General features: G+C 38.3%; 1 protein-coding gene across 6 annotated transcripts in view; it reads left to right on the plus strand.

The window, feature by feature from the left end:
- atp2b4 (ATPase plasma membrane Ca2+ transporting 4) overlaps window positions 1–25945 on the plus strand; it is a 120443-nt gene that overhangs the window by 79294 nt on the left and 15204 nt on the right. For all 6 annotated transcript variants that reach the window (XM_053674228.1, XM_047149487.2, XM_047149488.2 and 3 more), the window contains 12 exons: window positions 162–376; window positions 2409–2651; window positions 8739–8983; window positions 9244–9475; window positions 11437–11616; window positions 13907–13994; window positions 14506–14612; window positions 15726–15917; window positions 16709–16922; window positions 20434–20645; window positions 23441–23548; window positions 25733–25915. In XM_053674228.1, the coding sequence (XP_053530203.1) occupies window positions 162–376; window positions 2409–2651; window positions 8739–8983; window positions 9244–9475; window positions 11437–11616; window positions 13907–13994; window positions 14506–14612; window positions 15726–15917; window positions 16709–16922; window positions 20434–20645; window positions 23441–23548; window positions 25733–25915 (2219 nt within the window). The remainder of the gene's footprint in view (window positions 1–161; window positions 377–2408; window positions 2652–8738; window positions 8984–9243; window positions 9476–11436; window positions 11617–13906; window positions 13995–14505; window positions 14613–15725; window positions 15918–16708; window positions 16923–20433; window positions 20646–23440; window positions 23549–25732; window positions 25916–25945) is intronic.

Raw genomic sequence — 25945 nt, forward strand, 5'->3', positions numbered from 1 at the left:
CCACATAATTCTCACTTTCTACAGCATGTCTTAATAAAATCAGATTCAGATGGTGCACAGCTGTTAATATTGAGGCTTATAAGAAGTCAGTGAACACATTTTCCTGCTCATTCCCTTCTTCTAGGGCTGTACTGTCCTTTAACTGGTTTTCTTGTCTGCAGGTCTCATCATGTCTTCCGTGACAGTCATCATCCTCATCTTATACTTTGTGATCGATACATTCGGGGTGCAGGGGCGAGAGTGGAAAGCCGAGTGCACACCCATCTACATTCAATACTTTGTCAAGTTCTTCATCATTGGCGTGACTGTCCTGGTAGTCGCTGTTCCTGAAGGGCTTCCGCTTGCTGTAACCATTTCACTCGCCTACTCAGTCAAGGTGGGCCAAATAAAAGTTATGCATAGATATCATTTTGGGGTTTTTTTCTTCCCAGAATTCTTCCACTCATAATGAATTATGGGGACCACTAACAGTCAACAAATTCCTTTTGAACTCACATTTAGGTGTTGGAGCCTAATAGTGTGTTCAGGTCACATGAGCCTAATTTATCGAAGGTTTAGTAAATGTTTTTGTAGGCCAATCTGATTGAAAGAACAGTTGTCTTCATATTCACATGCCAATGTCATCCATTAAAATGCAACACACGACAAAGAAAGATACTAAACTGTGTAAGAGTGCCTCCTAAGCATGGAGTGTGCAAAATCTTCCATTAATGCAGCCCAGACATTGCAGCGCGTCGGCTAACACAGACACACACTAACTCAACTCTTTCTTTTATACTCTGACACATTTCTTTTATCCTAATTACTCTTATTTGGATTTTTTTTTATATTTAGTTTCATAAAATGAGCTTCACAAATTTTCATTAAACTCCTGTGTGTATTTGACAGAGTAATCCAGATATAAAATTCCAGTAACTCACCAGTTATATGATTTGAAGCATATCAGTCACAGTCTCATATATAAATTTACACAAATCCAGGGGCTCTCATAGGATACGTAACTAATCGGATTTTCATGGATAAAATATTGTTTGTGTTAATACTCCTGCAAGCGATTTTAAATTAGTTCCTATCAGCTTGACTAAATTAGTTCCTATCAGCTTGATAAATCGTGCCCATTTTCAGTGGGACAAAATGTGGAAAGGTCCATCTCGCTATTAAAGTGATTAGGAGTAGAATGTCTGGATTTGGCTTAATGCATGATTCTCAGACATTTCTTGCATAATAAATAGTGTCGTGTAACTTTCTATTTGACTTAAAGGTTGCATAAGGTTTCCATAGAAGTTACTCATTTCCTAGTCCAAGGACATGATCAGCTCTGTAGAATATCTTAGCCTTCCTATTTTAATTACCCCGATTCTGACGTTACATAAACATGACATAAAGCATGTGCTGTGGTGGTGTAACATTTGCAAGAACAGTAAAGGAAAAGGGCTATATTTGTATAAAACTTTATTTCAAAACTACTAGGTTCCGTTGCTTAACAACTATATATTTAAAGCAGAAATTCAAAATGTATACATGTGAATCAAATTTGGATAATTTCTTAATTTATTAGCATGGAAGCAGTAATTTAGCCACTGCCATGGTAAACTACTCTTACAGTAGTTCTAATGTGGATGCTGCTGGTGTAGCAGCTTTGTTTTTTCCCCAAGGACATTCTAAAAATTTTGCCCTCTCAAAGCAACTGTCTATGAAAATGTAGAAATAATCAAAGAAACTGTAAAACTCAGCTGTAAATCAGGTTTAAGGCTGAACAAAAACCCAACAACTGTTATGAGTCAGGTGGGCAGTCATTCTCCAGGTTCTCTAAATAATTAATCATCTGCACTGAGCACATAAAATCTGAGACACATCAGAAAAACAGGAAAAGAGGGAAATGACCTCTGCTCATCCAAACCTAAATGCAGTTAACAATTTCATTTAAGCTTGGTTTAATTTTATTTGGAATAGCAATGCATTCTGTGATAATATGAATCTGTGTTGTTTTTGGAACTTTTTATTATAATATTTCTGTAAGAAAAGTGGAGGGTAAATTCCAAAATATCTGAACAATATAAAATTTAAAAAAAAACAGAAAATAAGGGAAATAAAATGGATTCCAGAGGACCCAACTGCTGTCTGAATATTTTTTTGTAGGATTCAACAAAATCCTGTAAACCAAACATATTGATATCATACAATGTAATGTGCATTAACTTCAGAAAATGTGGATATCTAGTTGGCTAGCTACTAATTTAAACTGTATGTGGTATAAACACACTTGAAAAATAAGCAGAGCTCTTAACCATATGAAGCGTGTTTCTTGACTAACTCATTGACACACTCATAACATGGAATTGAACTTGCTGCCAAGGGGCATCACTCTGCTCAAATTGTGTCACGCTCTGTTTTTTTCCCCTCAACAGAAAATGATGAAAGACAACAACCTGGTGAGGCACCTGGATGCCTGCGAGACCATGGGCAATGCCACAGCCATCTGTTCTGACAAGACTGGCACACTTACCATGAACCGCATGACCGTGGTGCAGGCCTACATAGGTGACACGCACTACAAGAAGGTTCCAGAACCTGAGGCTATCAAACCTGAGACTCTGGAGCTCATGGTTAACAGCATCTCCATCAACTCAGCCTACACCACCAAGATCCTGGTGAGAAAACTAGTTTTTAAAATGTCCTTCTTTTATTGTAGACTTTCGTGCTTTCAGATAATCTGTTTAATCTAATCTAGAGATCACAGTTCTGACTCTCAAATCATTGACGCTCCAATTCCATAAGGAATAAAATGTATATTTGTAAACGTATTTACATTGCATCAGACCAGCCTCGTTACTGTAGCAGAGAGTGGTAACTACAGCACATTTTCCTAGTGGTTATTTGTGAATGATTGCTCGTCTGCATTTTGAATGACCAAATAACCAAATTGGTGGCACATTTGTATGCCAATGCTCGATATTATGAGCAAAAACAACTGTGATCAAGTCTGTAAAGAATAAAACACAAAAGGATGTGCTGTTATAAGAAAAGAAGTTGCTATTACCTAGTCAAAGTTACTTATGTTCCAACAGCATGTACCTCTTATGTTTCATTTCTCTTATACCATGACAATTTGCTTTACTTTTTATTTATTTATTTATTTATTTATTTATTAATGAACATGTCATCTTTTTAACAGTTTAAATGGTTATAGGTATCTTAAGCTATAGTGGGCTCATTGCAACTGGACAGTTGAAGACAGGAAAAAGACCAGGAAACAGTTTTCCAATCTTCAGCAGTCCAGTTTCAGAGAGTCTGTGCCCACCGTAGCTTCAGATTCCTGTTTTTTTGTTGACGTGATTAGAATCCGACATGCTCTGCTGTTGTAGCTCATCCTTCTTCAAAGTTTGGTGTGTATGCTTTTCTGCTCAACATGGTTGTAAAGAGTGCTTATTTGAGACACAGTAGTGTTCCTGTCAGATCAAACTAGTCTGGCCATTCTCCTTTGACCTCTCTAAACAATGTGTTTCTGCCTGCAGAACCGCCACCCACTGGATGTTTTTTTTATTTTTTATTTTTCCACACTTTTCTGTTTGAGCAGGTATACAGGTGTTCCTAATAAAATCGATAGTGAGTGTAGTTACATTCAGTATTGTGGAATGTCCATGAAATGTCATTGTAGCGTCTATAAACCTCACCTGCCTTCCTGAAGTTAATAAGATGCAGCTTGCCATGTTGAAGAGACACTAGAAAGTCCTTTAACCTGTACAAAGGGCTGACACTAAGACATCTCCTTACAGAAATCTTCACCAAATGACACAATGTTTTACTTTGTTACTAGAACTATTTTTAATCTTTTTCTTATAAGCGTTAAATTATTGTGAAGTAACTGCTGTACAAGTTCCTGTAAATGAATTGTTACTATTAAAACCAGTATTAGAATGAACATATCAATATAAACCTGTGATTTGATTTACAGAGCTGTTGTATAGAAAATTATCTTAACTTCTGACAAATTCTGAGTCCAGAATTCAACAATGCTCTGTTATTTAAAATAAATAAATAAATAAGTCTCCTCTCAAAGTTTAAAGGAAACTCTCACCACAGGACCCTAGCAGTATTAATGGCTGGTTAAATAATTAGTCATGGCAATGTTTCTGACGAGGATAATAAGCCACTCGTGGGTGAAAATCGCTCTTGATAAACACTCTCAGTGCACACTGAGTTAAGAGTGAGGCAGTGAGTGCAGCCATGACTTACCCCATATATGTGCTTTCTTTGTTTAGTAATTGGAAATTTATTGTTCAGAACATATTATTAAATATTTGCTAATTAGTTTGTGTTAGAATTTACTTATGCCTTTGTTTCTCTCCTTTTCTTTCTGAAGATAATTGAGGTCAGCCGCATGAAATAATGCAAATGCAGTTATGCAGAATGTAGACTTTTCATGCATCAAATTACACTGAGAAACAAATCTCATATGATTTTAATCATAATGCATTTTTTTGTGTAGCTCTTAACGTTTAATTTTTTTTCCCGTTTATATCCTTGAGGAGCTTTTACTCAGTTCTGTTGCACAAATTTGATCCTTTTTAAGCTTGCTCTCCTTCTTTGGCTAGAGAGCTGTAAAAATGTAGCATGTTTATGGGGTAACCTTGAAGAGGTTCAGCTCATGAAGTGTTTTTGGCAATATGTCAGCTTTTAACATCTTAATGAGAACTGTGGCCTTGAGGAAGACACTTGAGTGAATGTTTTCAGTTCACGCCAACTTTTTGCCTCTACTTTCTTGTGTTCTGTGTAACTAATTGATTATTTCGTCCTTTTGTCCTTTTCATCATCTTGAGAGCAGCCATGACTTACTCACCCCATTTTTATGTTTTCACTTTCCTTTGACCACTTAGCCAATCTTATAAACTTTTGAGTTTTTCTGTGTGGTCAGTGTAAACATTTGCAGTTACCTGCAACATATGAATAGACTTCTGTGGTCATGTATATGTACTTAATACTGATCTTGTTTATACAAGAGTTGAAACATGGCACATGTATGAATTTGTAGCCTGGACTCCATAGCAAATTTCATGTTTGGGCAATTGGAAAACAAAAGATAAAAAGCCTTACTCTTCACCAAACAAGTTTTCATTTGGCATGTATCTAACTCACGCCATGACTCATCTCGATACTGTAACTATAGCACAAGCTAATCTTTTATAATCCCACCACCTGCTGCACTACACCCATCAACTGAGATGCAAGGAGAGAGAATCAGGAGACCAGTTTTTATTAGAGGTAAATAACATGCATGGGTGACAGATGACTTTTCACAAACATGAAGCATGAAGGTATGTGGAAACACTGACCAAGAAAAATAAAGTTTGCCACATCGTTAAAACACTGTGAGAACATAAAGGTGCTAGCCAGACAGATTGATATCTTTTATGTGCAATGTAGAAATGGAACGCATCTCGTACTGTTTTTTATGCATTCACCTTTTGTTGCAAACAGAATGTGCTACATCAGAAATGTTGTTAGAAGAGTAAAATCATATACTTGTTTGTTACTCTTAGTCAGTATTAATTGAGTTATCTATCTCACCATATGTTTGAAGTGATATCTTTATTTTTATTTATTTAAACTTTTTACCCTAATCAGTTTAGGTTTCCAGGCAATCAAGACATAGGAGTGGGCAAGTACACTGGAACCTTAACTCGCCTGTGGGGATAGTTAATGAATATATGATTTCTCCTCTTCACTTTATTGTCAGTGATCGCAGAAGTCATTTTGCCTGCTGAGTCACACTGCTGTCTTCTGATTATATTTTAGAAAAAAAAATACCCAATGACAATAACTCTGTAAATTACCAGGACCTTGTTGGTGAGTCCAGAATTTTACTGTAGTTTTAGCATAAATCATAAAGTTAAGCAGTCATTTTTCATCATTGCATAGTTCAAATGTACATGGTGCAACCGTTCATGTTAAGATAATATGCTATTAAACCTGGTAGATGAAGAGAAAAAACACATGCTCTATTTATGTGTTTGTGTGAAATTTAAAGCCCTTGTTACAAACAATGGATATGAAACAAGATGGATACGAATGTATTTATTCATAAATGATTCATGGGAGCATTTACACACAAAATTTGGTATTTGTGAAAATCCTGTAATTTCGGAAAAAATGTTTGTTCCCTACTTGTGTGTGGGGAATTTACACATAAGAAGACTAATTTAATGTAAATCTCAATTGATCAGCTTTAGATCATATAACTTTCATGGATTACTGCACTTTTATGTATGGATTATACTGTATACATTCACATTGTTTATTTATTCACATTTACAGCATATAGCAGACACCCTTATCCAGAGCAACTTATAGAAGTTCTTTGAAGTCTCTATCAAAAACAGACATTCATACTAATTCTGTGCTGGGCTAAGCCGTAAACAAATGCCTCAGCTGATAGAAGGTTTAGAATTGCATGCCATGCTTATGAATGAATGGATGTTTAAAGAACAGTATGAAAGCTGGCTTGTTAATCAATTCCATTTTCCCCAGCATCATCTTTTATTGCCGTGCAAAACTTTAGGTCTAGAATGTGAGCAGTTTCCTTTGTGATGTACTGTGTTTCCATGATCATCTGGGTACAGTGTACATCTTTTTCCCTCCCTTTATTTTGACCTTTTCAGGTGCTCTGTCGCTGCCAATTTATTATTTTTTTGGCATAGAAGTGAGTCAAAATAACTCCCACTAGTCGTTATTCTGTGTTTCCAGCCTTCTGTAGCTTTACCTTTTATGGAGTTTTGTGGGTGTCACTAAATACAAATGAGCTGTGTCAGGAATGTGCTTTGTGCTTGTCAAGTAAGAAGAAAATCAGCGTTTCTGAAACTTTTGTAAATCTGGTGGAAATGTTTAGTTCAGTTTGGGTTATTCAAACATTTACAGTGCATCCGGAAAGTATTCACAGTACTTCACTCTTTCCACATTTTGTTACGTTACAGCCTTATTCCAAAATGGATTAAATTAATTATTTTCCTCAAAATTCTACAAACAATACCCCATAGTGACAATGTGAAAGAAGTTTGTTTGAAATCTTTGGAAATTTATTAAAAATAAAAAACAAAAAAGCACATGCGCATAAGTATTCACAGCCTTTGCCATGACACTCAAAATTGAGCTCAGGTGCATCCTGTTTCCACTGATCATCCTTTCCAGTTTCATTTTTATTGAGCATTTCTGCTGAAAATTTCTGCTGAACATTTCTACTGAACATTTCTGTTGAACATTTCTGCTGAATCCACTGATCATCCTTGAGATGTTTCTACAACTTGATTGGAATCCACCTGTGGTAAATTCAGTTGATTGGACATGATTTGGAAAGGCACACACCTATCTATATGAAGTCCCAAAGTTAACAATGCATGTCAGAGCACAAACCAAGCCATGAAGTCCAAGGAATTGTTTGTAGACCTCCAAGACAGGATGGTATCGAGGCACAGATCTGGGGAAGGGTATAGAAACATTTCTGCAGCATTGAATGTCCCAATCAGCACAGTGGCCTTCATCATCCGTAAATGGAAGAAGTTTGGAGCCACCAGGACTACTCTTAGAGCTGGCTGCCCGGCCAAACTGAGCGATCGGGGGAGAAGGGCCTTAGTCAGGGAGGTGACCAAAAACCCGACGGTCACTCTGAAAGAGCTCCAGCGTGTCTCTGTGGAGAGAGGAGAACCTTCCAGAAGAACAACCATCTCTGCAGCACTCCACCAATCAGGCCTGTATGGTAGAGTGGCCAGACAGAAGCCACTCCTCAGTAAAAGGCACATGACAGCATGCCTGGTGTTTGCCAAAAGGCACCTGAAGGACTCTCGGACCAAGACCAAGAAAAAGCTTGAACTCTTTGGCCTGAATGGCAAGCGTCATGTCTGGAGGAAACCAGGCACCAGTCATCACCTGGCCAATACCATCCCTACAGTGAAGCATGGTGGTGGCAGCATCACACTGTGGGGATGTTTTTCAGTGGCAGGAACTGGGAGATTAGTCAGGATCGAGGGAAAGATGAGTGCAGCAATGTACAGAGACATCCTGGATGAAAACCTGCTCCAGAGCGCCCTGGACCTCAGACTGGGGTGAAGGTTCATCTTCCAACAGGACAAGGACCCTAAGCACACAGCCAATATAACAAAGGAGTGGCTACAGGGCAACACTGTGAATGTGCTTGAGTGTCCCAGCCAGAGCCCAGACTTAAACCCGATTGAACATCTCTGGAGAGATCTGAAAATGGCTGTGCACCGACGCTCCCCATCCAACCTGATGGAGCTTGAGCGGTCCTGCAAAGAAGAATGGAAAAAACTGCAGAAAAATAGATGTGCCAAGCTTGTAGCATCATACTCAAAATGACTTGAGGCTGTAATTGGTGCCAAAGGTGCTTCAACAAAGTATTAAGCAAAGGCTTTGAATACTCATGTACATGTGCTTTTTTGTGTGTTTTATTTTGAATAAATTTGCAAAGATTTCAAACAAACTTCTTTCACGTTGTCATTACGGGGTATTGTTTGTAGAATTTTGAGGAAAATAATGAATTTAATCCATTTTGGAATAAGGCTGTAACATAACAAAATGTGGAAAAAGTGAAGTGCTGTGAATACTTGCCGGATGCACTGTACATACAATTTTAGTGAAGATTAATAAATGTGAAAAAATTGTTTTTCTTTTTGTCAAATTTATTTATTTATTATTAAATGTTACATTTTATTTATTTATTTTTGCAGTCACCAGAGCAGGAAGGTGGTCTACCAAGGCACGTGGGTAATAAGACTGAATGCGCCCTCCTGGGACTGGTTCTGGAGCTGAAGAGAGATTACCAGCCCATCCGCGACGAGATTCCTGAGGAGAACCTCTACAAGGTCTACACCTTCAATTCGTCTCGCAAAAGCATGAGCACCGTACTGAAAAATGCAGACGGCTCAGGATTCCGCATGTACAGCAAAGGCGCCTCTGAGATCATCCTCCGCAAGTACACAGATTTCATTTCTTATCTTCCAGATCTTTCTTTGTCTAGAGCCTGCCTGTTCTGTTTTTACGCTGCATCAGGTCATTTAATAATCTCCACTACTAATGGACCCAAGCGATATTGATTTTCTATCCTCTGTTCTGTGCACCATATGTGTTAATCTCTGTTTTGTACTGGATAGCAGCCACTGTTTGTTTTGAGCATCTGTTTTGAGCACTTAATGCAGTGTAATATTAAACTCTCTTTGTCGGGGTCCGTGCCAGGTGTGCCTACATTCTGGATGCTGCAGGTCAGCCTCGGGTCTTCAAGCCCAAGGACCGGGATGAGATGGTGCGGAAAGTGATCGAACCCATGGCCTGTGAAGGCTTGAGGACCATTTGCATAGCTACAAGGGAATTCACGGGCGAGGAGCCGAACTGGGACAACGAGGCTGATATTCTGTCAGACCTTACCTGCATCTGTGTGGTGGGCATCGAAGACCCTGTCCGTCATGAGGTGAGAGTTTTATTGACTTGTCAAGATACCGGCATTGATATTTGCTTTCCTGTCATTTTCAAAGCCAGGATTTGACCCTGCTGCGCTTGCACAATTATCGTTTAACTTTGATGAACATCTTTACCTCCAAAGCCGCTGAAGCATCTCGAGTGAGGAATCCCAGTTAAGCTTGCTCTTCAAAGCAGCTTCTTCACCATCATTATGCAAGCATTGCTCCGCAGAGCCTAACCTGTTAGTTGCTAACAGTTCATAATGGAGGTGTAATTGTGGACTGATGGGCTACGCCCCAGTCCTGTTATAATGGATTCAGTCTATTTTAATCCCACATCTTTTATCAGATGTAACCGGAAACAGGTCTAGGTATACAAATCAAAAGCTGTGTAATTGCTAAGATGCACAGATCACGGTGTGGATTAGGGGTTGCATAGACTCGTTGACTACCCTAGCACTGTGGAATAGTGAATTTAAATTTATTGAAAGGATAGCCCTTTTGAGATGTAACATTTCATTTTCAAGGGGGTGCAAAAACTCAAAAGTACAAACTTATAGAAAACATATAAACAAACAAAAAAGCATAACTTAACATATAAAGACTCAGCAAATACATTGGTTACATTAGCATAAAGCCAGTTGAATCAATTTATCTTCAGATTATTCGTGATACAAATAAACTAAAGAAAATGATGCCTAAATTAAGAACATAAACAGGTTGTTTTAAGATGAGAAAGTAAAGATGTCCTAAAACAACAGAAAGAGGTAGTAGAGCTCAAAAAAATAGATTATTCCAATCAGAAGGAGCTTTGTACTGAAATGACCTCTGACCGACTTGGACAACCATACAGTTCCCTCCACTAATATTGGCACTCCTGGTAAATATGAGCAAATAAGGCAGTGACAATCGTCTTTGTTTAACCTTTTGACCTTTTGTAATAAATAAATAAATAAATCACAAAAATACTCTGCTCTCTTGGATGTCAAACCTGTGTTTCAAAACAAAACACAGGTTTATAAAAAATATATATTTAACAAAGTTTTTTCTTTAACTATAGAAAAGACACAAGTAAAAATAAATAGAGTGCATAGGACTAGAATAAGACACAATCAATTATTTTAGAGGTGCTAATCAGAGCAGAGCTTTACATGTCAGCTGTGCTCAAGTGTGCTATGTGTAACTGTATAATGGCAGGTAACAGAAAGAGTCAGGGTCATTTTTTTACTCACCATTTTTTTTTTCCTGGAATGAAACTAAGTTGACCGTTGGTCATAAATGGGCATGTCCTTGAATTTGCAGCCACTATAATGAACTTGTATGAACTCATAATACAGTATAGCCAAGGCCTTCTTTGGCATTAATTGGTTTTGTAGACTACATATGACATCGCTGTGAACATGCTGTGAGCTTTTTAATTATCTATAAATAAATGAGCTTATTGGTTCTAATAAGGGGTATGGTGTGATTCATCACAAGATTGAGCTCAGATAATTACAGAGGGCTGCACCACGCCTCATGTGTACACACACACACACACACACACACACACACACACACACACACACACACACATATATATGCACACACCACCCTTTGCCCTCTCCATGTGTTGGCAGCCCTATGGCTGAGTGAGCAGCGCAGACTGGCATGGCGACACACAGTGCAACTAAAATACCCTAACCACCTACCATTTAGAGACATGCACTCATACCCAAGACGCCACACAGAACTAGACAACAGACTGATCTGAGACCAGTCAATAACTTTGGAGCCCTGCTGCTCCTTAGCTTATCGTAATAACCCTTTTCATTCTTTATGTCAGCCTGGAGTTTGCGTGTCTTCATGGAGGCAAATCGGTTTGTCCCAGACTTGTGATACACCGCTTGTGAATATAGATTCATACAGCATTTATTTCTAATCCTTTTAATCCTTCTATTTACTCCATTAGTCATTCCCTCTTTCTCTATAGGTTCCCGAGGCCATTTCTAAGTGCCAGAGAGCAGGCATTACCGTGCGCATGGTTACTGGTGACAATATCAACACTGCCCGTGCCATTGCTACCAAATGTGGCATCCTACAGCCTGGAGAAGACTTTCTGTGCCTGGAAGGCAAAGAGTTTAACCAAGAAATCCGCAACGAAAAGGGAGAGGTGAGGAAGCCTAATGAAAACCAAAATCAGTGAAAGATATAAACAGAAATTGGCCCATTAGACCTTTGTCAGATGTAGTCAAATTAAGAAATTGACACTTAAAGTCTATTGTTTTATACAGTGCCTTGGTATTTATCCCCTTGATCTTTTCCACATTTTATAGTGTTGCAGCCTGGAATTAAAACGGACTTAGTTGGTGTTGTACAGTATGTCATGATTCATGGGGTAGGGGGACAATGTAGTGTGCAAAATCATTTACACATACAAAATCTTGACATTGTGGTTGCATAAGTATTCATCTCCATTGCTTTAAAACCCCTAAATTATTTCTGGTGCACACAGTTTCTATTAGTTGTCACATAATTAGTTGAATGGAGTTGACCTGTGTGTCACATGATTTCTGTCACATGATTTCAATATAAATACACCTGCTCCTGGAAGGTACCTGCATTTTCTAGCGAACAAACCTAAACAAACTGCATCATGAAGACCAAGGAGCTATCAAAACAAATCTAGGACAAAGTTCTGGAGAAATATCAATTAGGGTTGGTGAGATCAGCACTCCATGAAACTGGGCTTTGTTAAAGAGTGGTGAACCATATATAATCCCATTTGGAGTTTACCTAAAGACATGTTGGAGTCTTAGGCAATATGTGGCAAAAAGTACTCTGGTCTGATAAGATCAAAATTGAGCTTTTTGGACAGAAAACTAAGTGCTCATCAACCTGAGAACACCATCCTCACTGCGTAGCATGGTGGTGGTAACATCATGTTGATCGTTATGGGGTGTCTGTTGCTTTTTTGACTAATGCCCTCCTTACCCAGTCACTCTTCTAGGCAGACTCACAGTTGTATGCCACATTCTTTCCATTTTTTTTTTTTTAAGTAATGGATTTAATGTTGATTTTTTTTTAATAACCATTCACTGGTTAATACATTTACAGAAATTTGTCCTGGATTTGTTTTGATAGCTCCTTGGTCTTTATAATGCTGTATATTTACGTTTAACCTTCCAGGAGTAGGTGTGAGATCATGTGACACTTTAATTGCAGAAAGGTGGACTCCCTTTAACTAATTATGTGACTTCTGAGAGCACCTGCTTGCACCAAAAATAATTTAGGGATTTATTATCAACAGGAGTGAATACTTATGCAATGATTAATTCAGTGGGTTTCACAACTTTGTCCCCTGCAATCTGTAGAACGTCAGTGACTGCACAGGTGCATCATGGATAATTTTAACAGCTGGTAGACTGTTTAGACTATTAGGCTTATGGTTGATTAGCTATGGCATGTAACCAACAACTTGATCAAACCATAATGTTCACTTTGTAACATAAGCATACTTGGCTCTCAGGTTAGCAGTTGAGTTACCTTTTTAGGAGACTGAATTTTTGCAGGCCAATGTAGTTATTTATCCAGTCTAATTTAGTAGAAATCCTAGGCAACTTGTACATTGTTTGGGGGAACTCTACAGCATAAAACTCAAAACTTTGCGGATACCTTTGTGGACCATCGTACGCACATGTGGGTCTTCCTCAAACAGTTTCCACAAAGTTGGTGAAACACAACTGTATAGGATGTCTTTATATGCTGTAGCATAGTTTCCCTTCACTAGAACACACACTCCAATGTAGTGGAAAGCCTTCCTACAGCTGTGGCAATTATTATAACAGCAAAGAGTGGACTAAATCTGGAATGGAATGTTCAAAATGTACATATGGTTGTTATTATCAGGTTGCCACAAACTTTTGGCCATATAGTGTATTTGATGTCTTAAAGAATAGGTGTTAAATTATGTGACAGGCAAAAAAGTAACTGCTTTGCTATTTTTCTTAGAATTTGGCCACAGCAGCATCCACCTTTCCAATTTTCTCAGAGTGCCACTCATATAAAGTGTGTTTCAGACTTCAGACTGTGATTTAGGTGGTTAAATTAATAAATTTTGTTAAATACTTTTACCAGTTTGCCCTGGTTTCCAATAAGTATTGATCCAAATAGACATCATAGATTCCTATAAACTTATCTAGGCATTATCAGTATGTTCATGGACACCGTTAAAAGTATAAACTGTCATGCAACACATTAATTCTTCTTTAGTTGAGGATTGATTTAGCAAAGTAGATGAATAAATTTGAGCATCTAAATGTGGTTAATCTTTTTTGACTGCTAATTTATTCACAAGATTTGTGTCAGTATTGTACCTTCATTTTTGTGAAATCCCAGATTGTGACCTTTTTCTTTGTGTTTAGAAGTTTGATTATTTATTTCTTGGTCCTCTGGGCCCCTAGGTGGAGCAAGATCGCCTCGATAAAGTCTGGCCCAAACTACGTGTACTTGCCCGTTCTTCTCCAACAGACAAGCACACTCTGGTCAAAGGTAGTCAAAGTCTCACAAAAAACTTTGTGTTTTATTTGCAATTCAAAAATTTGGTATAGGACTATTTTAGGTGAAAGGGTACTTTTTTTAAAGCTACTTTTAAAAGGATAATATCTATGTCTTTCCTTCCTTTTCACCAAATGTTTTCCAATGCCTTTCGGCCTTTGCAAAGTTTTTGAAACCCAAATCAGGCTTTTGACTTATGCAGCTCTCTGTTTTAAATATGGCACTGACGTGGCATTCAAATCTGCACAAAAGGAATTTCCAAGAACCTCATTAGCCAAACTATATCTGAAGCTTCCTTTAAGAACAGCTTTGTGCACTCCATAGTGCCCATACATATGTATCTGACAGTGATTATGCTGTATGTCTGCTCAGTGCCTCCACATTTGAATGGAAGTTCAGTGATCCTCATGCCAGTAATGATTGCCAATTGCTGCTTTTTTGGGTCTTTGAACATATCAACTTTTGATTCATTTTGTGGAGGTATGACTGAATGCTTTTTTTTCAGGCATCATTGACAGCACAGTGGGAGGAACCAGACAGGTGGTGGCAGTGACGGGTGACGGAACCAATGATGGACCTGCTCTCAAAAAGGCTGATGTCGGCTTTGCTATGGTAACTGTTGTGTGGTTTTATACTGCAGTTCTTAAGGACTTTTCTTTATATCAAATTTAGTTGATTGCCCATTTTCCCCATAAAGGTTCGTTCCTCAAAACACACCGCATTGCCACATTAAAAATCACTCAGCATGCTTATTGTGTGATTAAATCTCAAATGTTAGGTACTTTGTTATAATAAACCTATTTGTCGTAGTTGACGGTTGCTATGTTGAAGTCACTGTGTGGTTTATTTGATGAGAGTTAAGTTTGGCACTAGGTTTCTATGCTCCTGGTGGTTGCCTGGCTTAGCACAGCTCTGTTCTCATTCTCAGCCAATATCAGCAGCACTCCTGCAGGGACAACCCTGCAGGTTCCAAGGTGCTGTAAGAATAAATTGGTACCCGGAGAAACGTGTTTATCTTGAAGAAGACACTGTCATTTCCCTAGAAGACACTTACAAACTGAGTAAACCATATGGAGTCAGAAAGCTTATAGTTTTATGTGGCGGCAACAATATGAACAAGATCAGCCATTTATTATGTTTAGCATCTGAGAAAATTGTATGATCTTGGTAATACATTCTTTTTTGACAAATTGCTTGATTGAATGTACTACCGTTGTACAAAATATATTAAGTTCGACCCTTTTTCAATATAATGGGACCAACAAATGCAAAATACTATGTTGTAAAATACATGTGATATACAGTCAATCTTCAGAAAAAGTGATACTATCTATTTTGTGTTCATTTTGGTGTTTTTAAATTTCTTTTACCAAATTATTTGCTTACTTGCTTGTTTATTGTTATTCTGAAATTCTGATATGCTTTTCTGCTCACCCCAGTTGTCGAGAGTGGTTATTTGAGTTACTTACTGTCATCTCAAACCAGTCTGGTCATTCTCCTCTGACCTCTCTAATCAACAAAGCATTTCTGCACACAGAATTGCCTCTCACTTTGGGTTTTTTTTTTCTTTTTTTTTCTTTCTTTTTTCCTCCAACCATTCTGTATAAACTCTTAGAGATGAGTAGTTTCTGAGAACATTTATTTAAAAAAATTTCAGATTTAGTCACAAGTCCCATTTGATCACATTGTTGTATCAGCTGTTTTGTTTGCACTTCCTCGCCTCAGGGTATTGCTGGAACTGACGTTGCTAAGGAAGCTTCCGACATCATCCTGACTGATGACAACTTCACCAGCATCGTAAAGGCTGTGATGTGGGGCCGTAATGTCTATGACAGCATTTCCAAGTTCCTGCAGTTTCAGCTTACGGTCAACGTAGTGGCTGTCATCGTGGCTTTCACAGGCGCCTGCATTACACAGGTGAAACCTCAACCTTCTCACCCGAACAGCACTCGGATTTTGTGATAGTAGTTTTGCTATGACATGAGAGCCATTGTTGTGGGTCTTAATTGACCCTTGTGAGCTAATTAGATGCCACAGTGAAAACATGGCTCAGCATCTGGAAGACTAGAGTGCAGAGAATGCCAAGTGCTTCATCTGATTTGTTTCAGAAACACTTGGTGTCCCTGTAGCTTTGATACCAAACTAATTATAATAAATATAATAATTAAATTAAACACATTTAACATAAAGTATGTGTTCAAATGCAAATCATGGTATGGCAAATGTGTATTTATATTTGCCATGCCATGATTTGCATTTGAACACATACTTTACGTTAAATGTGTTTAATTTAATTATTTTTATAAAGAAATGAATATGTTGGCACAATTCTATTTTTGTCTACAACACCAATTTCAAACATTGGATCATACATGTTCAGATCAAATGATTTATAAGATCATGAGAAACATTTCAGTGAAGTGTCTCCATACTTTTGTAGTGTAGTAGTGTATATAAAACATTTTATTTTGGTTTTAAAACAAAACCAAAGAAAAGCTGAAGCAAAAAAAAAAAAAAGGGATGTTGTTAATAATGCTGTGCTGCATTTTTTGTCTCTGTATGTATGATAATCTGGTTAGATTGATGATGATGATAATGGACTAATGGAATCGGAAGACTGTCGGACAGTCTGCCTTCCCTGGTCTGTGTCCTTTTCTGTTTTCTGTTATGTAGAATCTGGTTTGTTAATGTGTGTGTGTGTGTCATAGGACTCTCCACTAAAAGCAGTGCAGATGCTCTGGGTCAATCTGATCATGGACACACTGGCCTCTCTGGCTCTGGCCACTGAACCGCCCACCGAGGCCCTGCTGCTGCGCAGACCCTATGGCCGAAACAAGCCACTCATCTCCAGAACCATGATGAAGAACATTCTGGGCCATGCCGTCTACCAGCTGTCTGTCACCTTCACCTTGCTCTTTGCTGGTAAGGATTCAGGGAACAATGAATGCATGGCTCTTTAGGCTGCTCATGGATGGTACTGGCACCATAATGTGCTCTCTCAACTTTGACACTACCGGTATTCTTAAAAATGAGGTAGAATACAACAGAAATACATTTAATAGTAATCAAATACAATAGAAATACAATAATTTGTAATCAAAATAATAAATCATTAGGGGGTGGGGTGGACATTAATGTACTTTTTTTTTTTCTTTTTTTTTAACTCTCATATTGTCTCACCCATAACAAGTTAAAATTAAGTTTATTTAAAACACAGAAATCACCTATACACCTTCAAAAGGACATTTTTCTTTCAGTTTTCTAGGTTCCTAACAAATGTATAGCCTACAAAAACTGTATGTACTTGATAAACAGTTTATAAGCTAATAAAAGACAAAAAGCCAATGCAGCCAGTCTTCATCAAAGATCCACAATGCATTTATTACATGTGAACATTTACATCTGTTATTCCATCCATCACTATTATTGCCATAAACCAAATGATACCGAATTACAAATAAGGAAACCTAAATCATTATTAAACCAACCTGCTCGCACGATAATCTAATGAAACTCTGAACGAGTGCGTTTTTAAAAGGATGGTAAGTCGGTGAAACCCATAGATACAATGCTCACAAAAGAGGGTCGCATTGTTCTTGAAAACATCCTGTATTTGGTGTGATGGTGATATTTTTGGCTTTTTTGATTAGATCTACTTTGTACTTTGAGTATTTGAAATAGTCATTTAAACAAATGTGCTATAATAAATGATGTTCCAGTCCTTTAAGTGGCAGTGGATATAAATAAAATTTAGCTCTTATCCCATGGGAATTGGCGGTAATCATTATGTCCGGAGATGCCTGAATAGTACTATCCTATTATATTTATTAGCTTATCAGTCAGTGTAAATAAAGCTGTGCCATGTTGAGGTTGACATTAGTCATAAATACATTACCTGAACTGAATTTTGTGACATGAATTTTATGAATGCTGCTGCTGTCGATGTTTCTTTTTCTATTCATTTTATAAAACATGGTGAGAAATATTACTTTTATACTTCTAATATTTATTCTCTTTTTATTTTTCTTTTCTGACTTTAATCAACTTTTTAATGTGTCTTTCATGATTCAAAATATTATACTGAATAGGGTTTCTGAATAGGTTTTAATTAGGATTTTTTTTTTTTAATCTGTTCACATACAAGTTCTGATGAATTTGTATGTGTTTATACCAGCAGTTTTTATAAAGATGATGAATCTTGCTAATGAAGCATTTATCTGCTTAATGGATTTATGTCTTCACAATAAAATACTTAATAAAAGACAGTCAGATGTTGCAAATAAAATGTTAGAAGTGGCAATTAAGGCTTTAGATTTTTAAAAATTAAATGATTGATCCAGTCTTATTGTGAATGTGCATTAAACTAGTTTCATTTATGATTTATGCAATCATGTAATTTTTTCTTCAGAAACATCAGTTGCCAACTTCAAATAAAAAAAAGATTTTCATGTAATTTGCTAAGTAAATGTGCTACTGTTACATTGCCTACAGTGTTCCTCCAGCTGAGAGAACCTTTTGTGTCATAAACATAAACAACTTTATTTTCCGACTTTTGAAATTGCTCAATATTATGAAGCCGAACAAATGAATACACACTTGTAATGTGAAATTTTTCCTCACTCAGTCTGTTGACATGACTGACCTCACATGGTCATAATGTTCCTCTGGTGGCTCAATGCAGTGGAAGCCAACCAGTTAGCATTCTGTACTACTGAACAAAAGTTGTGAATTCAGATCCCATGACAGCCAGAGAGCCAGTGTTGAGCCCTTTAGTGAGGGCTAAAGCTTCAACGCCTTACTTATGTTCTTGGACTGGATTCTGCATCGGTTGTATGTTGTTTTGGATAAAAGCTTCTGCCAGGATTAATTAATGCAAATTTCATGCAGTTCGATGAGCCTTTGAAAAACACTACAGCTGAGGTTCACACGCTTTATGTACTTCTGCTAGCTGATCACACATGCCTAAGGGTGTCTCAGGCTTAGTGTTGGTGAGCTCATTGAGATAACAGTGCCTTTTCACTTTAGGGAGGAGTATTACGCCAAATGCAGAACAAATTGGCATGCAATTCAGTGCTTGTATCACACCACACCTGTGTGTAGTTGGAACCTTTGGGAATTTGGGGTTCTCCCTCATGAGTACTCGGGTTACATTACCTATATACATTGTTTAAGAAATGTTGATTCTTCTTCTAATCTTTCCAAATATTCAGTTTGAGCTACCAATCCAATTAAGTGTAATGATAATAAATTAGCAATATATATTTGTAAGATATGTAAAATAAATAAAAATAAATAAATTATATATGTATAATGCTTTTACAACAAACAGTCAAGGGACAAAATTCACCCTGAATGACTTGCGTATGCATCTTGATATTCACTGAAGTCCAAGACTTATTCTATACTGAATTCCGAGTTTTTTTTGCTTTGGTTTATTTTCAGTTTGATTTCCTATATTATTCACAATGCTGTTCAACTACCCGCTGATTTTGGTGCCAGTGGGATTTAACTCCTGCATCGTACATCAGCACTTTAGTCCTTTAGTCTGTAAAACTCTCTCACCTTCTCATCTGTTCACTCTGCTCAAACAGGTAAAGTTCCAAAGATTCAACATTCATGCTAATACTGCCTTTTTATACCATCACACTCGCCATCTTGTAGAACACTTACTAGCTGAGCCAAGTCTCTGCCGTAAGCCAGCGCAATTGCGTCATATTGCTTCATTGCATTCTGGAACTTTGAGTTTAGCATTTGCTGTCTTTTACTAATTCTACAGGTTGTCCCTGTCAGTTGTGCCTTCGTCAGTGGATGTTCATGGATTTCCACTTCTCGGTTGGTCTGCAAAACTTCCAGTCTTCTTGAATTTGTTGAACGAACCCTGACTATGAAGACTTGTTGGCCCTAACATGCAATAATTACCCTCTCCTACTAAAACACGTTGTTCGAATCACATGAAATATGTTCATTACTTTAAAATTCCTTAATATTTAATACATATTTTAACCTACGGAGGCCGTCATTACGTGATATGCGCAGTGAACTCTGAGTCGAAGACATAAAACGGTTGAACTTGAGCACTCGAAAGAATTCGCTACTAGCCCCCACAGCAGGAAAAGAATGCCACACTGTGCTGCTTTTGGATGTAATTTTCTAGTTCTTGTGTGCTGTGATACAGGGGATATCTGTAAATATAATCAAACCCATAAGCATCTTGTTAGTGTTTTTTCTGAATATTCTCATAACGTAAAACTCCTATAAAATTTGCCTAAAATGCCTACCCAAGGAATACCCAATGTAAAATAAAAGCTGTTCTTGAACCATATGAAGCACATGCATGTCATTTCAATGTCATTGTAGCCGAGCTAGCGAAGTTCTTCTGTGACTGCAGAAAATTAAAAAGAAAATTGACTGAAATTAAATGCTCTTTTCATAGGAGAGAAGTTCTTCAACATTGACAGTGGTCGCAATTCCCCCCTCCACGCACCCCCATCTGAACACTACACCATCATCTTCAACGTCTTCGTCATGATGCAGCTCTTCAATGAGATTAATGCTCGCAAGATCCACGGAGAGAGGAACGTCTTCGAAGGTATCCACAGGAACCCCATCTTCTGCAGTGTCGTCCTGGGAACCTTCGTTTTGCAGGCAAGACACAGGATTACCATCCTAAAACTTTTGCGTATTTACAAACCCATTATTATTGTGTTTTAAGGGCTCTTAAACTAGTTGGGGATTAGCAAAGTGATTTTTAAGCTCATTGTAATTTGTGTTCTAATAATTATACAACCCCTGGCAAAAATTATGGAATCACCACACTTGGAGGATGTTCACCCGGATTTTTTTTACTTTGTAGAAAATAAACAAATCACAGATATGACACAAAACAATTTTTGTTTATAGGTGAACATTCTTGCTTTGTGAAACATACCTCAAACAAGTTAAATGAAATTATTTCAATTAATGGGATATTTTCCCCCCCAGATGAAGTAGGGGAAAAATTATGGAATCATTTTATGATTTGCATTTCTAAAAGAAATACCAGCACAAGTCAAAAAATGCTAATTAGTCTGCAGTTAAAAGAGAGTGCTTATAGACCTTTAATCTTGGACTTTTGAAAGGAAACATGGCCCCCACGAGAGAGTTGTCAATTGAAACAATGGAAAGGATTATAAAACTATAGTATAAACAAAATGGGAAGGTTATAAAAGGAAAACATACGGGTAGACCAAGGATAGAAAACTCAAAGCAGTATGCCTTGAAAATAGAAAATTCACAACAAAGCAAAGGAAGAAGTAAATTTGAGGAAACGGGAGTCATTTTTTGTGACAGAAATCGGCTGAATGAAATGGGATTCACGTATAGAAAAGCCAAACAAAAACCAGCACAAACACCTAAACAGAAGAGAACAAGGTTACAGTGGACTAAAGAGAACCAATCATGGAGTGTGGATGATTGGATGAAAGTGATATTCAGTGATGAATCACAAAGCTGCATTGGCCAAGGAGAAGATGCTGGAACTTTGTCTGGTATGGTTCTAATGAAACACAAAGATGACTGCCTGAAGAAAACAATCCCCACTCATTTATGATATGGGGTTGCATGTCAGGTGAATGACCAGAGGGGAGACCTCAACAGTCAGTGCACAGGTGTACATTGAAATTTTGGAAAGTTTTCTCATTCAATTGATAGAAAATAGGTTTGGTGATGTTGAAGTCATTTTTCAGGATGATAATGAATCTTGCCACAGAGCAAAGAGTGTTCAAGTTTTTCTTCAGGAAAAGCATATCAACTCAATTACATGGCCAGAAAACAGTCCGGATCTCAGTCTTATTGAAAATTTATGTCGGAAATTTAAAATAATTGGTCCTGTTGTGGATAAAAATGACATGAAATAAACATAAGGGAGACCTAGGATGAGTAATATGTAATTTTATTGAAAATTCACAGGACTGGTGGGTGCGTAATCTTGAGGAGAGCGGTAGGGGTAAGAAAATGGGGTGCGTCCTGGGGACATGGGATAGCCAGCAAGGGTGAAATAAGGAGAACACTGAGAGTACGGCGGACTGACAGGTGAGAAGAGGGAAGAATGGTCAAAGCCCAGATCAGAGAAGGTGACATCATCCTCAGACTGAAAGCTGGACGGAGGGTCAGGCGGAGGGTCTGTCTGTGTAGAGGCGTCAATACACATTCACGGGGTGGATTCTGTATCTGCGGGGGGGACACCCCGCATTTAAATGTCCAGGGGGGTGCTGCGAAGAACGTTAAGTAGCACCATGATGTCAGCAGTGAGATGCGCGAGCTGATGGTGAGTGTTCAGATCCAAATCCAGCCCCTCCAGTAAAGGAGAGAAGGAAAAATGACGACGGGCACCTAGACACACAGAAGCGGTATTAGGCGGATATTGACGAATTGGATTCACACTTTAAGATCTTTTAAGAGTAACACACTATGGTTTATTAGTCACAGAGAAGTATAAGAGCTGAGGAGTGCAAACACACACACTCTCTCTGTGTCTCTCTCTCTCTCTCTCTCTCACACACACACACACACACACACACACACACATAACATTATAACTTTATAAGAATAATAAAAAGGAGTATTAAGATATTATAAGGGTAATATAAAGAGTAGTAGGATATGTAGAATATTAGAAGGGTAATATAATGATATTATGAAGTAGGAAGTACAGTAAACCATTTGCAAGCAGTATAACTATATATAAAGTAGAGATATAGAGCAAATATGAAAGTAAATTATAAACCAGAAATACAGAAAAATGTAAAAGAAACTTACTCATAATTCAGATGGTGAAGATTCTTGTCTCGCAAGGAAGGCCTTAATTTTAAGAGAAAACCATGAGTTGAATGGAAAAAAATATGCCATTAATTAAAACAGTTTAATTTAGTTTGTTTGTGGTATGTTCACGAAGCCAAAATGTTCAGTTTTGTGTCAAAACTGTTTTGTGTCATATCTGTGATTTGTTTATTTGCTACAAAGTTAAAAAGCCAGGTGAGTATCCTCTAAGTGTGGTGATTCCATAATTTTTGCCAGGGGTTGTGAACAGTATTTAATGCAAATGCTGCATAATACATAATTATTTGGATGCATGCATGGCAACGCACTCAGTGAGGAACCAGATGTTCCACATTTCTCAGGGGTTCTACATTTCCAGTGTTACTCGTTTCTCATTGGTGTCATGAACCACACTTACAAACTAGCATTATGCAGCCTGGTCCATAAGTTGATTCAAATCTAGAACTAAATAATGCCAGTGTAAATAAACCATTCACAGCATTTGATGTGATGGTTCATATCAACAGATGATTTGCACAGTGTTGTCAGCAATTCAGTGTTGCTTTGTTTTTGTTGTCATTTTTATTTTATCAAAGCTGGACTTCTTTAGTGCTCATTTAGTTATTCTTGTCTGTCTTTTTTAGATCATCATTGTGCAACTCGGAGGGAAGCCTTTCTCATGCACAGCTCTCACCCTGGATCAGTGGCTCTGGTGTATTTTCATTGGTGTGGGTGAACTGCTTTGGGGCCAGGTACTGCAAATTCCCATGGTTTTTAATAGACAAGAAAGCTTTTTATTTGCATGGTGCACTGTTCCATCTCTTCCAAACAGGATTCTAAAAGGCTCCGCTCGTTTGAATAAATCTTGTAGGTGTTTTTTTTTATTATTTTTTATTTATTTTTTATTTTTTTCTTCATTGAAAGGCTCCATCTGCACATGACAAAGTGTGAAAGAACAGTGTGAGAGAGGGGGAGAGGGAGACAGGGGGAGAGAGAGAGAGAGAGATGCCGTACTGCTCTCAGCATGACGGTGTAATGAAAACATCATGGCATAGTGCTCAGACGTAGGTGACGTTCAGCAGCTCGCACCTGATAGGAGTGTGTGTGTGTGTGTGTGTGTGTGTGTGTGTGTATTTTGGTGAGTGAAACTGCATGTAATCCAGGTCTGTGGGAGGGAGAGAAGAAGGCATGAGGAGGAGGGTGGATGGTGGATGAGGTGATGGCACATCGCACAGCATTGCTTGTGAACTGTTGCCGATCCAACACCCCCCCCCCCCCCCCCCCCCCAAAAAAAAAAAAAAAATATCGCACATCCCAAAGAAGACACACTGCATGGCAGTATAATGAGACATGAAAAGTTTATAGCCCACAATTACACACCATCACAGGGGAATGGAAACTGAGCATGGTACAACCCACTGTGTCCCCCTTGTCTCTCACACATGCATGCACACACACACGCACACACACACACACACACACACACAACAACCACCCTGCATTCATCTGAGAATGTATGTAGGTACTGCATTTAGTAGGGTAAGTGCATCATTAACCCATTAACCCTCTTACCCCTTAGTTCCCACAGTATTATGTCCCATAACCCTATATTCCCCAGAGAAACAGCACGCCAACCCTGAGTTCCCAGGCCAAAATTGGCCCCAAAATCAACATTTTAATTTTAACATTTTTAGGCCTTGGAACAACTTATAATAATGTATTTGTGTAATATTACTTTGAAAATGAAGCAGTTCAGTGTTTTTACTCCACTTAGAGCACAGTTCTTAACTAGAGAAATTACGAAAAATGCTCGCTAAAATCCTTATATTCATTTAGAAGTACCATACGAGCATCAGCGTGGTCAATGCCTTTGAATAAATTCAAGTAAATAATAAATAAATAAATAAATAAATGCATTTTAGCGCCAAAAGTCAACTTTCTGGTGATAATCAGACCAGCAGGTAGTGTTTTCACGAATGCACAGAGATGGTCAGGTTATGACTCCAGACCCCTGCAGTGTCAGTCGCACTGGTTGATGCTGAAGATGAAGACGGATCAGGGTCTGAATCAGGAGAGTTTGCATCACTATCAGTTTCGGTTTCAACATCGCCTGAACTTTCACTGCTGTCACTATCTAGAATCTTCGCTCTCGCCTGTGTAACTGTGAATGTTTTCTTTTTTTTCACTGTTTTAGATGTACCTGTGTTCACTGGAGTTGTAACTTTAGCTGGAACACAATTAGATTTTCGCATTGGCATTTTTAGTTCACTTCTACTATTACACCAATATTCACGCTTGGATCTTCATCGTAATGCCGGCGTAATAGGTTTCCATGTGTCCTGGAAAACCTGGAAATTTAAAGACTTGGTTTCAATGGAGAGTGGACACTAGGCCATAAGAAAGCACCATGTTTGGCTATCAAGCTGCAGAGTTCAGCATAAGAATAAGAGAAATTATTTTGCAGCTATAATTTTAGCCACATATGCCCCGTTTGATGGTCCTCTGATTGTCCTTACTAGTGTCCTTGTGACCTAGGCGTAAGGATCTGAGTGACTTTTTGACAAGGGCCAAATTGTAATGGCTAGGCGACTGGGTCAGAGCATCTCTAAAACAAAAACAGCAGGTTTCTGGGGTGTTCCCAGAATGCGGTGGCTAGTACCTGCCAAAAGTGGTCAGAGAGAGGGTCATGGGCTCCCAAGGATCACTGATGATTATGGGGAGCAAAGGCAAGCTCGTCTGCTCCGATCCCACAGAAGAGCTACTATAGCACATATTGCTGAAAAAGTTCATGCTAGCTATGATAGAAAGGTGTGTATGGGGTGTAGATTCTGAACACCTGAAACAAGTTGTAGGTCATTCTACATATGTATTTTTGTATATAATATATCATTTTAAAGTAGAACTGCTAATCTGACATTCCTCTCCTTCCTCCTCAGTTCATCTCCGCCATCCCCACACACCGGCTCAAGTTCCTGATGACGGTTGGTCACGGCAGCACCAAGGAGGAGATGCAGAAGGAGGAGCAGAAAGAGGACGTGGATGAGATAGACCACGCTGAGATGGAGTTGCGCCGCGGTCAGATCCTCTGGTTCCGAGGGCTGAACCGCATCCAGACTCAGGTACTCCCACAATGCCTCTCACTTGCCACT

Source organism: Ictalurus punctatus, chromosome 21 (assembly GCF_001660625.3).
Source record: "Ictalurus punctatus breed USDA103 chromosome 21, Coco_2.0, whole genome shotgun sequence".
NCBI lineage: Eukaryota > Metazoa > Chordata > Actinopteri > Siluriformes > Ictaluridae > Ictalurus > Ictalurus punctatus.